Raw genomic sequence first — 16805 nt, 5'->3', positions numbered from 1 at the left:
CATCCTTCAATTTCTCACAAATAGAAGGGTGTATTAAATACAAGAAACACCCACATATCTCTCTTTTTTCCATAGCAAACAGGTTCTGTACAGTAGGACACTAACTTTACAGTGTGCTGATTGGTTAACAGGCTGCTCACTGGCTGAGTAAAGCATTATTCATTCATTGACATCAATAAAGTAAGGTACAGTTTTATAACTGGACTTCAAAAGCGTTATAACAGCAGTGTTACACATTATGTTTTATAAAAGGAGATTATTTTTAAAATAGTTATTATGATTAAAACACCTGCATAATTATACAATGTACATTAATGTATTAGTATTATAATGTTCATTATGGTTATTATTGTTATTATTAGCGATACTATTAATATTAGTAGTAAAAGTACAGGAATAACAGTTTAAACAAAGCAGTAGCAGTCAAAGTACCTAGCATGTTTACACTAACACTTAAACAGTCAACCCAGAGCCCACACTCCACAACTTTGTGACTTTCTGATGAAAATCTAATATAATCATATTTTTGGGGCACTACTGTAAAGAGAGGGGGTACGTATCCTTTGTCTGGGAGTACTTCTTGCCCCAAAAGTGTACATTTTCACTTCAAAGAAAAGTCCTCTTAAAACCAACTGTACTGGTCACTTCATAACACTCCCCCACCCTGAATTATCATACACTATTTAAAAAAAAAGAAATATTGTACAACTTCGTATTAATACACAGATTGCCATCTTCATTCAGTACATGTGTCAAAATTAAATTTGGCCCCACTATTTGACCAGGGAAGGAAAAAAACTGAAGCGACATCTCCCCCCAGGGAGCTCCTATCTTAAAACAATATTTTTAAATAAAATATATAGAATAACGAAATGCAGTTGCTCACTGGTGAAAATGTTGAATAGTTTTTAACATTGTGATAGAGAATACTTCCAGCAGAAATAAACACACTAACTCCACTCTTGGCCCAAACTGCTCACATAAACAGCATCAGCTGTTGCAGCCACACTAAAGGAGCTCCACTAAAGATCACCACAGTCAGCAGGGGTCAGTTATTTATGAGCTCTGTGTCTCTCCCACACAAAATCACATTCCAGAACACTGCAAATAAACACAGTTAACCATCAATCTGCTGAATTTAGTGCACACTGAGTGAAATGCAGTAGTCTGCAGTAGTGAGCATGCTGGGAGAATTCCTCGCAGTAAACTGAAAGGGATGTATGGTGGGTGGAGAAACACAGAGGAGAAAAATCAGGCCTCACTCTTGCTTCAGATCTGAAAGAAAATCCATAGGTGTTTCTGTTTCTCTTTCCACTGAGACCAACTTTTAAGAGTGAAATTTGAAGGTGAGGGAAAACATCTCTGCAGATTTCTTTGAAATCTGAAACAATAAAACAACTGAAAGCAAGTCTCCTGAAAGAATGGAAGCTGTAAGAAAGGAAAAGTGTGGATACACTAAATACTTAAAATGCTGATATTATACTTTGTTAGGGCTTCTGTGTAATATTCTATTAAATATATGTTTTCTGTATTTTTGCTGATACTGAAAAATGAATCATTTGTATTCAATGGCTGTTGTTTGGTGGGCTTTTGTTGTACTGTTTCAACAAAAGTTGTTCATATTATTGAAAACAGTTATTCCAAACTTTTGAATGCTAGTTCATGCAAATCCTGGGTTTGCTAGTGGGTGTAAACCTTAAACCTAGCTATAACATAGACTACACCTCTGGTGGCACACAAACACACACACACACACACACACACACACACATGGTTCTTTCTTTATATACAAGAATGTTTGATGAACTCTCCCTATTGTCCTCATTTGCATACTGTTGCTAGGTGACAACCTCAGCAACAATGCAACAAAGATACTGCCATCATCAGGACAGGGGGACAAAGAGACCATCTGGTACACCAGTCCAACACCCACACACATACATGCACAATCACAAACATACTCTCTCACACACAGGACACTATTACCTTCATAGCAGTCTCTGACTGTGTCGAAGTAAACATAGTACTCCTCATTGGTGAAGAAGAGCAGACTGAGCCAGGAGTCGAAGGCATAGATAGGGACGATGAAGAGGATCCGTACAATGTGTCTCTGTTCATTAGGAGAGCTGTAATAGCGCAGGTGCATGTAGATCTGCAGGAAGAAACACTCAGTTCAGCAAAGAATCATATTCAAACATTTTCTTCATTACCCCTCTGGTGTCGGATGTTTGCTTCTTTCTTTGTAGCTTTTCAGAAGCTACAAGGCTAATGCAGGTAATAATGGCAACATATACTCACTGCTCATTGCAGTAGGTACACCTTCTTGTTGTTTCTACACTCATCGTCCACTATATTAGGTTTACATACTATATAGGAGCACTTTATAGTTCTACAATTACAGACTGTAGTCTGTTTCTCTGCATACCTTATTTGCTGCTCTTTACCCCATTCATTAAATCAAATCAAATCACGTTTATTGTCACATCACATTTACACAGGTGCGCAAGAGAATGAAAATCCTAATGATCAGGACCCCCACAGGACCACAATTGAGCAGGTATTATTTTAGTGGTGGATCATTCTCAGCACTGCAGCGACACTGTCGTGGTAGTAGGGCACAATGAACGTAGTAAGGACATGAACACAATGTTTGGTAAAGTTGATATATGAACAAAATTATTATATGAACAGTGCTAAATTATAATTAAAGAGTGTGGCTGTCTGGATGTACTGCAAGTACAGACTTTTTCATTTTCCATACTGATTGTTGCATGCTATCCCAGCCTGTTTGATTAATGAGATATTCTTTATCTCGTTACATAGCTAAAAACACCTGTGGCAGCCAATTTGAAGCCTAAACTTTGTCTGTACTTTGGTATATTTTTTAGTCTTGTCTAGTTTCAGTGCAAATCTAAAGAAGCTAAAGAAACTTCCCAACATGTCTTGGCTGATCAACTACATTTGGGCAAAGTGAAAAAAACGGTGGAATTTAAATTAATTAAGCAGCACATCCTCACTAGACGAGAGTCAGTATGAATACAAACTAAAACATCACATTAGCCTTAGATGAGCAGGATAGTGTGGTGTGTCTCTTTTCCTGAAACTGCTGCACTTCTACCTGAATGTAGTTGCATATTTATTTATTTTTTTAGAGCTCAAACAAAAGATCAGATCAGTTGAATAGGAGTCTGGGTCAGTTGCAGGGGATAAAAACCTCTCAGCAACACTCTGAACACACCACACCCTGTGCATCTGTGTCAGCAGCTCTACATATCTGGTCTCTTTTTCATCAGAAACTTTTGTCAGCAGCAGCTTTTGTGTGTCTGTTCTCAGTGCAGGTGCACAAAGGACTTCATATCTTCTTACACACACCCACCCACACACCTGGCTGAAGAGCAAACACCACACACAACAAGCAGAGCGCAGAGCGCTGCTGCTAAGCAACCAGCTTCATGCTCTGATGTCACGGCACCTGTTGCCAAAGCAACAGCTCATCCTCATCCTCTGAACAGCATCAGCGTACATGAGAAAAACATGTGATGGAGTGTGTGCAGACACCCAACATGCTAATTAACAGTATAATCATAACATAAACTGTATAATCACACACTGCAAATCTATACAAGATGAAAAAAATTGTCCTGCTTCTCAGTTAACTTGCATATTTCTTTTTATCCCCTTTTTTTTAAACAAAGATAGACAGCCTGTGGGCAGATAAAATGCCCTCCACAAATATTGGCACCCCGCTAAACATGAGCAAAATAAGCTGTAAAAAACATTCAGTAACACTTTATTCTTAACAATAAATTAACTATTAACCACCACTTAATAATTCCCCAGTAAATACAAACATAACTTGTAAGCAAGCTTAGAACTGTGTTATAGAAGATGTTTTGATAAGTTCTTCTGTAAATTAATTACTAACTGTTTTGATGACAAATTAGTAAAAATATTAATTCACTGTAATCTTTCAGTTATAAGCATATTTGAAACATCTTTATCTATCTTAATCAAGGAATATAAACATGAGTGATTCACATTGACCAAACATTATACACATTTTGAAGCTTGCAGATGCTTGAACCCTATAATGTTACAGTAAATTACAATAGATTTACAATAATATAATGAGCCCTTTAATTAAAGTATTGCACCGTATTTTGCTAAAAGGTCTGGGAATGTCCATGTTGAAATATTATATGTAAGAACATAATAAATGTAAGGCAGTAGTTATTAAGATGAACTGAGCTTCACTTTAGTTAGGTTGTTGCAAATTCATCAATAAAAATCTTTTAAAATGTATTTTAAAATTTAAAAAAAATTTAAAATGTAACTTTTGTAACTTTTAAAATGTATTTTAATTAAAATGTATTTTAATATTTACAGGCTATTTCTAACTATTCGTAAGCTCTTCCTTTAACCAACATACAGATCATACAAACAGGCCATTTCTACTTAAGAAAATATATAAATATATAAAATACATGAGATTGACTAACAAAATTCTTAGGAATGCCTTCTTCAGCTCATTTGACTTGCTGTTAAATACTCTTTCATATGTCAGGTAACTGATTTTTAAGTTCTACTAATCACTGTAAAATCAGATGTCAGTTTTTCATGACAGGAAATGCAAATATATTCATAACATAACATGTACAACTTGCAAATGAAATGACCATAGTGAGCATTTTCTCGCATCATGAAATAACTATTTTCTCAAATTTATGTGTACAAAAATGGCCTTTACTATCCATCACTAAAAGAAAGACCAGATAATACAGCAATGATGTGCGACAAAAGGTTGTTCAACTGCACAAACCAGGAAATGGCGTCAAGAAGATGCCCATTTCCACTATCAGGGCAATAATTAAGAAGTTCAAAGCAACTGGAGATGTTAAGAATCAGCAGGGAAGAGGGTGTATGTGTACTGACCCCACGCACAGTGAGGACGATGGTTCGATTGGCCAAACAATCTCCAAAGATCACAGATGGGGAATTGGTTAGGTCTTCGGGTCAGAACATCTCCCAGTCAGAACTACAATCAGATGTCACCTACAGAACCACAAGCTGTTTGGGGGAGATTCTAGAAGAAAATCTCTGCTGTCAAGGACCAACAAACAAACTGGAACTTTCAGTGGGACTGTGTTTTATGGTCAGATGAGATCAAAATAGATGTTTTGGCAGCAAACGCCAGAGTGTAGTTACAAAGATAGCCATGCAGAAAAGCACCTCAACCCCAGTGTGAAGTATGGTGGACAATTTATACAGATACATGGTATCACAGACTCCATAAAGTACGATAAATTAATGAAAATGGATCACTGATCACAGAATGAAGGTTTTGCCATGGCCATCCCAGGATTTTCTCTTACATCTAAGATGAAAGCTATGAGTAACGTTTATTTAATGGTATCTAAAGCACCCAATACTAAGTTTGGCTAGTAAACTTTTAAGAGGTTTTGAAGAAGAACCCACCTCCCCGTATACCCCTTTACCTGTCCGTACAACAGCTACCATCTTGCAAAATTATCAAGGTACTTGGAGGTACTTTTGATTCAGTCAGAATTACAACGGGACCATCACACACATGCTATTGTAAAGAAAGCAAGTACCAGACTTAATTTCTTGAGAAGATTAAGAAGAACCAGAGTGGCAATCTCTGACCTAACTTTGATAGACACTGGTTATATTCGCCCCGTTTTAGAGTACGCCTGCCCAGTATGGCATGAAAACCTGACACAGTATCTGCCGAACCAGACTGAGACTGTCCAGAAACGTGCATGCCAAATCATCATCAGCAGGGTTTATTCTACGTATCAAGAAGCCCTTCAGGCTCTCGCATTACCAACCCTTAAAGAGAGAAGAGACATATTGTGTAGACGGTTTGCCTTTAATCTCCTAACTCCTCTTTCAGAGAGTGGCTACCACCTTCTAGAGCCCAGATATCAGGCTGGAAAACCAGAGACACTAACAAACTACACATTCCAAAAATGAGAACTGATGGTTCTGAGAGTCACCCATTCCTTTTTTTACAAGAATATTAAATGAAGATTTATAGATTATATTGCATCTTTGTGAGGCGTACATTAACTTATTTATTTATTATTTTTTCTTTTCTTTTATAAATGTGTAAGTGAGCATTTCAAATACTCATGTAATTCAGTTTTGCTTTCTGCGAACTGCAAAATGAGCGTGAAATAAAAAATTCAATTCATTCATTCAATTCATAAACGTTTCAATAAATTACGTATGTGGCTGATGGAGTTCAACACATCCACGCAAAAGCAGGAGTGCACTGAGAAGTCAGGTAATCAACCTGTGTATTTCTTACTGCATTAATCTAAAAAACATATATTCTACCGAATAGGCTGTGTGTTTCAGTAGTGACCATGCTACATACTGATTTTCAGACACTGGGACACATTTACTTCAAATCTATGCCATCTATTCAAGACGGCATATTCTGTTTGACACATTTATTAGTTTTTAAATTTAGTATTTTTTTTATTGTAAGGTGTATATATGTGTGTGCTGTACCTGGTGGCAGGTGAGCAGCAGTGCAGTCCACACGAACAGTCCAGAGATGGTCTGCGCTGCTGGGGTCATCAGAAATATAGGCTCCTCTGGGCTCACCAGTGGGGTTTCGGGAACCCATGACCTGTTCTGACCCTTCGGGGCCACCGTAGCTGGGCCTGGCACCATGCCAACCACAGAACTATTCCCCAAGTCCCGCCTCCACAGTGGCCTCATCTGAAGAAAAAAGCCAATCAGGATCAGAGAGAAGAACAGAATGTCAGTGTCATTCTTCACATTTCAGTACAGCTTATCCAAACTACCAAAGCTGCACAAGGTCACCCTCTTTAAACAGGACTGTAAGCTGCTGTGAGAGTAGGCTTTAGAATGTGTGTGAGTGTGTGGTCCATAATGTGTGTTGTTAGGGGTGTAAATCTGTGACATCAATGTGTTTTGATTCCGATTACAGTTCTTTATGAAGTAGGAGAGGGGAACTGAGGAGACATTAATTAGAGCTATGAGATCCGCCCCTGATTCCATTCACCCAGTCTCTCAGGGCCAGACATGATCTCGTGATGAGAATACATTATCAGGACACAATGTCAGGCTTTTTTGACGTATTTGTTAGCTGTTTTGTGCATGAACCAATAAAACATTGACAAACAGCTGGTTAAGAACCCACTGAGCAACCAGTGGAGGGTGGTTTTAGGCACATCACAAAGTGGAAGCTTAGTCATAGTAAAATCACTGTAACACACAACCTGTTTTAAAAAGGTGACAATATACAATGTGATAAGACACAGTTCTACAAATGCAGTTTATTACTTAATCACAGCAAATAATTTTTGCACCAATAAACATTACAATACAACTTCCCTTATAAAAGGGTTTATGAATAAAAGTAGTGTATAAGTGGTTATTAATAAGGTCAGAAACACCTTTAAATCATTAATAAGCAGTTATAACAGGGCACTACTGCCTTTTTTGTTCATATCTGATAAGTACGAATATCTGACAAGTTAATAGTTGTAATGCTGACTGATAAAGACAAAGTAAGGTAGGTAGCCAGCAAGATCTGAGATTTAACAGTATAGATAAAGTGGGCTCACTATTTGGCAAGCAACAAGTCACTGTTGCCATTTTTATTCATGTTATAATAGCTTTAAATGGTTTTTACAGTGTTTATGATCTTATTAGTAGCTATTAATTAAAACAAATTAACCATTCATAAACATTTACTAGGGCAGTCTTATTGTAAAGAGGTACCTTTAAGAGTAATGAAAACGCATGTGAATTAATAAAATAGTGTCAGTAAAAATGCACAAATTGAAAGTCTGAGTGATACAGTTATTTCATTTGATAACGTCAACTGTTATGTGATTCAAAATGTGTTGATTTGATCAAATATGAACACATTCTATCAACCATTACCAAGGTGTTTTTGTATGAGAGTAGAAATAAATAATTCTTAGATAGAAAGAAAGACGAGGAAATACAGTGGTATGGATCATTTGAGTAATTTTTGGCAACATGCAGCATTTACAATTAAACTCCATTCCTTGTTATTTGCTTCATTCACTGTTTACCTTTAGTCATTTTTGTTCATTTAGCATTAAACTACTGTGATTGACTATTTGAAACTCACATGCATTATCATCAATGACATTTTGATTAGTTCTTTTTGTTAATTCAACCTCTCATATGTGCAGCGATGTCATGCAAAACAAAACAGTAAATATATTCTTCATTTGAATTTTTTGGATAATTTACGTCAAGCATAACACGCTATAATGTGGAAAGAGATGGTAATATAGACACACTACTGCCGAATCGAACCACTGATGCTAGGGCTGGGCGATAAAACGATAATGATAAGTATCACGATATAACTTTTCCTCGATAGAGCGATAAGACAGGTTCGATAAGCGTTCGATATAATACACCATTCTCACACTTCCACGTTTTAGCGAAAGCCCTGGTGGCGCTTTCTACTGCAAGGAAAGCGACACTACTCTGCTGTCGCCAGGAGAGGGCGCACTTCCGAATTTTTTGACTTGATTAGAGAGGGAGGGGGCCACGAGTAAAAAAAAGGGTCGCCAAATATACTTTAGCAACGGCTGAAACGCGGAGTTGTACATTCCCTGTCTGAGTGGATGTTATCGGCGATCTGTTCTCCTGTGACCGAGCGTGAGTGGCGAGGTCAGTGGTGTAACTGTACTGTCCTACGGTGAACTCACCTCTTTCCATGCATCCTAACAACTTTAGCGGTGTTAAATCACGTCTGCAGCGCCGTGTTACAGTGCAAAACCATCATATTTTAGTATTAGTGCATTCTCGAGCAACGAAAGTGAAAGAAAGAAGTGGGTTCATGTTCGAAAGTAAACTGAGGAAGCTGTGAGGCATTGGAGAGCGGGAGAGCGCTGTCTTTCCAGGCTAGCTGTTTTTAGTAGCTGGCTAACTTGAAGCAGCGCTCCGGCAAAACACGGTGAATTGATGATACGGTAGATGAAACGCAACACAAAAGCACCGCTTTCAGTTTAAACATACCTAAAAGGAGGACTCTGTGACTGGTGTGAGAGATTCACACTGCAGATAATGCTTTTACACAGCGAACATCAGATATACTGCGGTTCACCCCTTAAACTACTACGATAGCATAGAGAAATCCAGTTGTTGCTAGCTGGTGTCTGAATACTGTGATATGCTCTGACATGGATGTGGTAGGAGTGACAGCAGTGACCTACCGAACTAAGCTGACGTTGTTGAGAAACTAAAGAGTTTAGCGCTGTTGTTGGCCACTTGTTTAGCATTTGTAACGGGGTAGCCGAGCGCTCGTCACCAGACAGCTAAAATTAATCTGTTTTCTTTCTTAAATCATGACTATTACAAAAATTGCAGCTGTGCATTTCCAGCTGATAAAAACAGCTCAGAAACTTTCTCCCACTGTCCCAAGACAGATTTGTGAAATGTTCCACTGTTTGCCGAGTGTTTGTCATGATCGGACCATAAGTGAACCACAGTTAACCACCCAGGAGCAAAATCAGCCTTCAAATGTGAAAGAAATCATGATTGACATTTATCGCGATATGTATCGATATCGAACGATATGAATTTTGTTTATCGTGATAACGTTTTTGGCCATATCGCCCAGCTCTAACTAATGCACATCCTGCTCTTTTGTGCTGGACAAAATTCATGCAAATGAACTGAGTGCTGCCCTATCAAATTGTTGAGCTGTGGCATTGTAACCGGCTGTGTCACGCTTGTAGTTAAGCAACAAGCTGAGATTCAACCCTCAAACACACATCAAGCAGGAGATAAAATGGCTAAAAAATTGTGTTTAAATGTTAAGCATCCAACAGTTGCTGAGGGAAGTGATTTGACTTGTAATGAAAATACACCAATAACATAAAAACTGAACAGCTACCTCAGATTTTGACAATATATAAATAACACTTAAAAATACAAACTCCACTCTAAAGCAAGCACACACTGGTCTTCCTACTCTAAAATAATTTTAAGATCCAGTTCTACTGCTTATTAATTTTAGCTGTCCAGTTAAGCAATCCTTTATTGGGAAACAGTGTACGACCATACTGAGTGGCAGCTTTACGGTGTGTGAGGTCAGTGGTGTGCCGATGGTCCTGTTAGCTGAGAGTTAAGCTGTGACCTCTGACTTCTTGCACAGATCAGCTGTCACATGAACCAGAGACCCAGTGACCCCTGTAAGTGGGTCATATGACCCCGCACTAACCACAGAGCATGAAGTACTACATCAATGAGGTTTCAGGTGCTGTGGGGTGGGAGCTATACTGGTATAAAAATGAATACCAATATGATTCTGTCTCATGATATTAATTGATAAAGACCAGAGTATTACTACTACTAATAATAATAATTTTAAAAAGAATCTTATTGTTCTTGATGTAATTCACTGAGAAATATTATCATTATTTTTTCTACTTTGCGATATAAAAAAATTGGAAAATACTGTAATATAGCCGAGTTCATATTGCCCACTCCTACTGTGTGCGTCAAGTGCTTCATGTTTAATATATTAATCCGAGCTGAAACATGTACTTTATACAGACTAAATGCTCTCACTGACCCAAATACTGCTCTCCTAACCAGCACAATCAGAGAGAGACAGAGAGAGAGAGAGAGAGAGAGAGAGACAGAGAGAGAGAGAGAGAGAGAGAGAGAGAGAGAGAGAGAGAGAGAGAGAGAGAGAGAAAGAGAGTGAGAGAAAGAGGGAGCAAGCAAGCCAGGGACTCATATCTTTAGAAAGCAACATTTTTACCCAACTATCAGAAGTTGACCTAAAACCCAAACAAACTCAGTGGAAGGCAGTGCACAACACTATTAGAATAACACACAGTAGCGTGGGTGAACTTCTGTAATGGGTGATGTAATAAGCCATCTGCTCAGTCTGTTTCTGTTTCTCTTTTTGTGTTTAATATTTACACAGGCAGAGCACCTACTGACACAGAGAGATCATTCATACGACCTGTAAAACCAACATACTAATATAAATAAGAAAGACAAAACAGAGTGAGACTAGAACATACATACAGCTGTTTGCAAAACAGGAAACACTGCACAGGTAAACGGGAGAATGAAGCTCTAAAAAGTGTGGCTTCTACACAGGACAGTGGTCCAAAACAAACCTTAAATTCCACCATCCACCATTTCAGGAGCATTTTAATCCAGCCTCTGCTGTATGTCTTTGTTCTTACTGTTCACTTAGTTGACCATACTTTGTTGGTTGTCTGTGACTGTTTATTGTTATTCATGTTTGCTTACTGGAGGTTCTAGATATAACAGTAAAAGAGCCTGCAGAAAAAGGTGTATTTATAATGATATCACATGACACTTTATTTGCACCTCCTTAACTAATTATGTGACTTCTGATGGCAACCGCTTGCACCAGAAAAAATGTAGTGGTTATACAGCAGCGGGGTTGAGCGTTTGTGTACATTGCTCTTATTTTCTCTTATTATAATATAATACTCTTATATTTTTGCATTCTATGCAGATTCATGGCATGAAATCCCATTTTTAAAAACTCCCACCTCCTAAATTCCAGATTGAACCCTATAAAATGGGGATATGTTTAAGCAGGGGTGAATACTTGTTGTAAGGGCACATTTGTCACTGCTGTCACTGTTAACAGTCCTGACTTTTGTCATTAATCTGCATTCTCACTCATTTTGATATAAAAAGGAAGGTAAATATATCTGGAGTATAAAAAACAACACACCCATCTTATTTTAATGGGGGATCTACAGCAGGTGATCTATTGTGATGTAATACAATGAAAGTCAAACAGTCATGCAGTGACATCATCGCCCTGCACAGTAATAAATGACACATACTACAAACACGTGAGTCAGTTTAAAGTACTAGAAGTGTCACCAGACCCGTGCACAGGCATTGTGGGGACAAGGACGGTCTAATGTTTCAGTGGAAGGAAAATGAAGTGTTTGGAGTCAAAGATCACTATTGGCAGCATAAAATATGGCCGCATGATGTTTGATAAAGCCTTTGGATATCACTATGACATGAGAAATGATAAACTATCATTAAAATGGTGTGCCTCTGAATAGATGTGACACAAGTACAGACTTTTCTTTGTTCTGTAAACATAAATCTAACTATCCTCTACCAAATAACAAGAAAGGCAAAATAACAAAAACCTCATTCCCTACTGTGAATTCAGCACTGATCTTATGAGTCAGGACTTCTTGAATAGCTTTTCCTATTCATGAAGTCAGAATACAATGGCAAATAAATAAGTATATTTCTATCTTCAGTATAGGCCTACAAATAAACAATAATTATATATTTTGATGATGCATATTTGTTATGACAGCAGCCATTACTGCTTCACACATTTTACTGTACCATCTATGCATTTTACATACAACACTAGGCCTATCAACAATTATTACATAATTGTCTAATCGCATGTTTTTTTATTGATCGCAATTATTTAAGCTGACTGCAACAAAATCTGACTGCAACAAACGTATACAGATTTCAGTTGTGTTGGGTTGAGAGAAACAAACAAATATAAAAGAAAACAGTGAATGCATTCATTAAGACAAACAAAAAATAATAATAAAACAAAAAAGCTGGTGCTCTAACAAGTTATGAGGGCAGCGCAAGTAATGTTTATTTGTTAGCTACATAGCTAATGCTAATGTTTTAGGATGTTTAGGGTTAGGGTTTGTTTATGTTTATTACATAAACTGACCAAGCAGGCACTTCTACAGTCTAACAGCCAAGAGACAGAGGCCCCCCATGGGGTCTATATATGCAGATGCTTGGGTGGCCCTAGTTTTCAGTGTCTAGTTTAGAGTAGGAATGTGAATGGGTACTTGAGTACTTGGTTAACCATTTGTGCCAGTATTTGAATAATGAAGTCACTGCTTGGCTTTTCATTATGTTTCATGACGTGAAAATGAAGAAAATATCGAGGTTAACAATCAGTGAAATACTGATTTTATGATTTTATGCCTTAATGTAAGCACGCTGCCACGGAGTGTGGCTTTATCACAAACTAGGCTAACTACCCTAGCTGATGTTAGCTAGGTCCAGAAACAGTGAAACTATGAAACTATGTATACATCGTCCACTGAGGAGGAAGAAAAACATCACCTGTAGAAGACGACGTCCTCATCAGCACCGTGTTGTTCACATGCTTAGTTCAAAGGTCTACTGCTCTCATTTAAATCACATGAATCAGGTCAATCTCTATGTTTTACACACCAGTTATGGCTCAGTCAACAACACACCTACACACACAGGGCTGAATCTTCAGGAGTGACCTCACCTGTGCGCAGTGTTTGTGTGTCTATGTGCACGCGCAGATACAGTGACATTACAGCATCCTCTCTATTACGAAACCACATGCCTGTGACTCATTTCACATTTCCTGGAATGGGAGAGAGGAAGGATCAAGCCCTTTGTTGCCATAACAACCACAGCCCAGACGAAGCAAACCGCATCACCAGATAGGCCTGACATGATTAGGCCTGAACAAGAGCAAAACACATCAAAGCCAGAGCATTTCACACCTACACAAGCCAGGATATGGAGAACGTTTTCAAGCATCAAAATGGTCAGTACAATAATAAAAGCACGGTTTGCTGTGACTGATGATGTGAATGAGCTTATATAAATGGCATTTCAGTTATGGGGACTGCAAAATTTGTTGTATGTTAATCATGACTGCAGTAATTGTCCTTTGCAAGCACAGCACACGTCGAAAGATAACAATCAGGCATTACGAGTCATTTTATTCTATTCCTGTAATGTGTGCTCTAAACACATCACAACAACAAGACATTTTGTCCACATAGCACAGCCATATCAGCTATTTCAGCCATTTCAAATTCACATTCATACAGTTTATCTCTCTATACATCAACCTACTTGCGCAGTCATGAAACAAAACCAACCATTTCTGGCTCTGTACTTTGACCCTAATCCACCCAGACAAAAACAAACAGTCTGTGTAACCCAAAAGCAGTTTGTTTAACTCACTGTCTTTTTCATTCTGGCACATTTCCAGTGGAAGCATACATGAATAAGAATCGGATGTTTGTGAGTTTAAAAAAGGTGAAGAAAATATGTTATACTACCCAACTCAAACATGGACCTGCTCTCTCTCTAAACTACAAAATAAGGACAATCTCGGTGTCTAAACTACTGTGTAAAATAAGAACCTACACTGTTTCTAAACTACAAAATAAGGCCTTTTTTAAGTTCTAAAAAAAAAAAAATAATAAAATAAGGACGTATATGGTTTCCACACTACAAAATAATGATATATTCTGTCTCTAAACTATAAATAAGGACCTGTTCTGTCACAAAAGTACACCATAATGACCTGCTATGTCTCTAAACTACAAAATAACCACATACTCTGTCTCTAAACTACAAAAAATATGGACATACTCTGTTATAAGGGACCTGATGCCTCAAACTACAAAATAACCACCTACTCTTACTCAAAACGACAAAAAATGGACCTGCTGCGTCTCCAAAATACAAAATATGGAACGGCTCTGTGTCTAAACTACAGAATATGGACCTGCTCTGTCTCTGAACTATAAAAGAAGAATCTGTTGTTTACAAACTACAAAGTAACCACCTACTCTCCCTCAAAACTAGAAAAGAAAGACCTGCTGTCTCCAAACTACAAAATATGGACCTGCCCTGTCACTGAACTACAAAATATGAACCTACCCTGTCACTAAACTACAAAATATGGACCTGCCCTGTCACTAAACTACAAAATATGAACCTGCCCTGTCACTAAACTACAAAATATGAACCTACCCTGTCACTACACTACAAAATATGGACCTGCTCTGTCACTAAACTACAAATTATGGACCTGCCCTTTCACTAAACTACAAAATATGGACCTGCCCTGTCACTAAACTACAAAATATGAACCTACCCTGTCACTACACTACAAAATATGTACCTGCCCTGTCACTAAACTACAAAATATGAACCTACCCTGTCACTGAACTACAAAATATGAACCTACCCTGTCACCAAACTACAAAACATGGACCTGCTCTATCTCCAAACTACAAAATATGGGCTAGCTCTGTCACTAAACTACAAAATATGGACCTGCCCTGTCACTACACTACAAAATATGGACCTGCACTGTCACTAAACTGCAAAACATGGACCTACTTCATCTCCGAACAACAAAACGGAGTTGGCCTGCCTCTAAATTGCAAAACAGACATCTAGTCTGTCATCAAAATGCTGCTGGCAAAAGCAAAAGAAAGAAACAGCAAAACCAAATAAGAGTATCACATCTGCAGCAAGACATTTCAAGACACTGAGGGGTTTAGCTTGGAAGAGTGAGCCCCCATTTATTCTACTCAAAGCACAGCCATGTTTAGCGCTGTGGTTTCTCTGCTGTTTCACCTCTTTGATAGTGTGTTCATCTCTTTGCGGGGACTAAATGTCCCTAGGCTGATAAAATGCGGTTATCATTGTGTGGATTTCTGGCTGTTCACAACTTTTTAGAAAAGGTAAACGAGGCCAAGCTGATCTCTTGGATGCGGAGGTTAAGGTTAGGGCCACACTAGCAGGAGCACAGCAGCATTCACATACAGAAAAAACACTGAAACACCCTCTCCATACGCACACCAGTATACACCAGTGCTCGTAGTGCGTGTCTAATGATCCTGAACCACTAGCTAAACCACAGCCATCTCTCTCGTTCTCTCTCTCTTACCTCTGCACCAAAAGCGCTCCAGTCAGTCAGTCAGTGCCAGTGATTGCTGCAGTCCTCTGTTCACTCATTTATCTGGAGAATCCCACTGATTATTATTTGAACTGTAGGGCAGCAGAGCAGTTAGCCTACATACAAATCCACACTAACGTTAGACTAATCCAAACGTGAAGATTTATTTAGCTAAGCTAACTCCTCACCAGCTCTACAGGCTAAACGTTTCATCCATATTCCTCTCCAGAACCGCGGGGCTTTTAGAGCTTCATGGTAAGTAAATATACCCAGTAAAAACAGATCGTAATCCGGCTGAACGGCAGATTTCTCTCCAGCTGAGTCTCTAAACCAGACCAGCCTCTGCCGAGCGCCGCCGTTTGTGGAGTTAAATTTAAACTCTATTTCACGTAAACAAAATCCAAAACCAGAACTGACACAAAAATCGCGTTTATAAAACCACTGAAACTATGAAAATAAATCTGTAATTAGGCTGTAGAGCCGACATTGGCGATTTATTCAGTTTTTCTTCTCTCCGTTAACTGCAGCTGCTTCTCCGCTTTATTATTCTGCGCATGCGCACTGGTCACTACAGTGGAGGAGAAATGACGTAACAGCCCTCAGTGTTCCACGTCGCTGTATTTGTACTTGCATTACAAATAATAATAACAATAATAATAATAATAATAATAATAATAATAATAGTCGCTTTCCAAAAACATGTATCTTCAAAATAGTAACTTTACACAAGAAGTCAAACACATTCTTTAAAAAAAAATTAACGTAAAGAGATTTTATTCCAAGTAATTTTGGAGCATTTCTATTGGTCCATTCATAATTACAAATTTCACACGAAAGGACTAAACTAGGTCTGACTACGTCTGCTAAAAGGTAATATTTAATAAAATATTAGGATATATTGTTCAATAAATCTACTTCATAATAAATTGTACTGTGTTGCAATAAAATGAAATGACGTTGAATGAAAGGCATCTGTGTTCTTTCGTGATTATTCTGTCCCATATTCTTGTTG

General features: G+C 38.1%; 1 protein-coding gene across 2 annotated transcripts in view; it reads right to left on the bottom strand.

Moving 5' to 3' along the window:
• LOC118804518 (transmembrane protein 184B-like) overlaps nt 1-16353 on the bottom strand; it is a 26014-nt gene extending 9661 nt beyond the window's left edge. The window contains exons 1-4 of one of the 2 annotated variants that reach the window (XM_036565010.1): nt 15982-16353; nt 15785-15885; nt 6538-6750; nt 1987-2152 (exon numbers count right to left, since the gene is read on the bottom strand). In XM_036565010.1, coding sequence (XP_036420903.1) covers nt 1987-2152; nt 6538-6750 — 379 coding nt within the window. In that variant the 5' untranslated portion in view covers nt 15785-15885; nt 15982-16353. Of the gene's footprint in view, nt 1-1986; nt 2153-6537; nt 6751-15784 lie in introns of both variants that reach the window. The other variant, XM_036565009.1, reaches the window with a different exon arrangement.
• Nucleotides 16354-16805: the final 452 nt, after the last annotated feature.

Source organism: Colossoma macropomum, unplaced genomic scaffold, assembly GCF_904425465.1.
Source record: "Colossoma macropomum unplaced genomic scaffold, Colossoma_macropomum, whole genome shotgun sequence".
Classification (NCBI taxonomy): domain Eukaryota; kingdom Metazoa; phylum Chordata; class Actinopteri; order Characiformes; family Serrasalmidae; genus Colossoma; species Colossoma macropomum.
The sequence above is the reverse complement of the archived record's forward strand: the minus strand, read 5'-3'. Positions and strand labels throughout refer to the sequence as shown.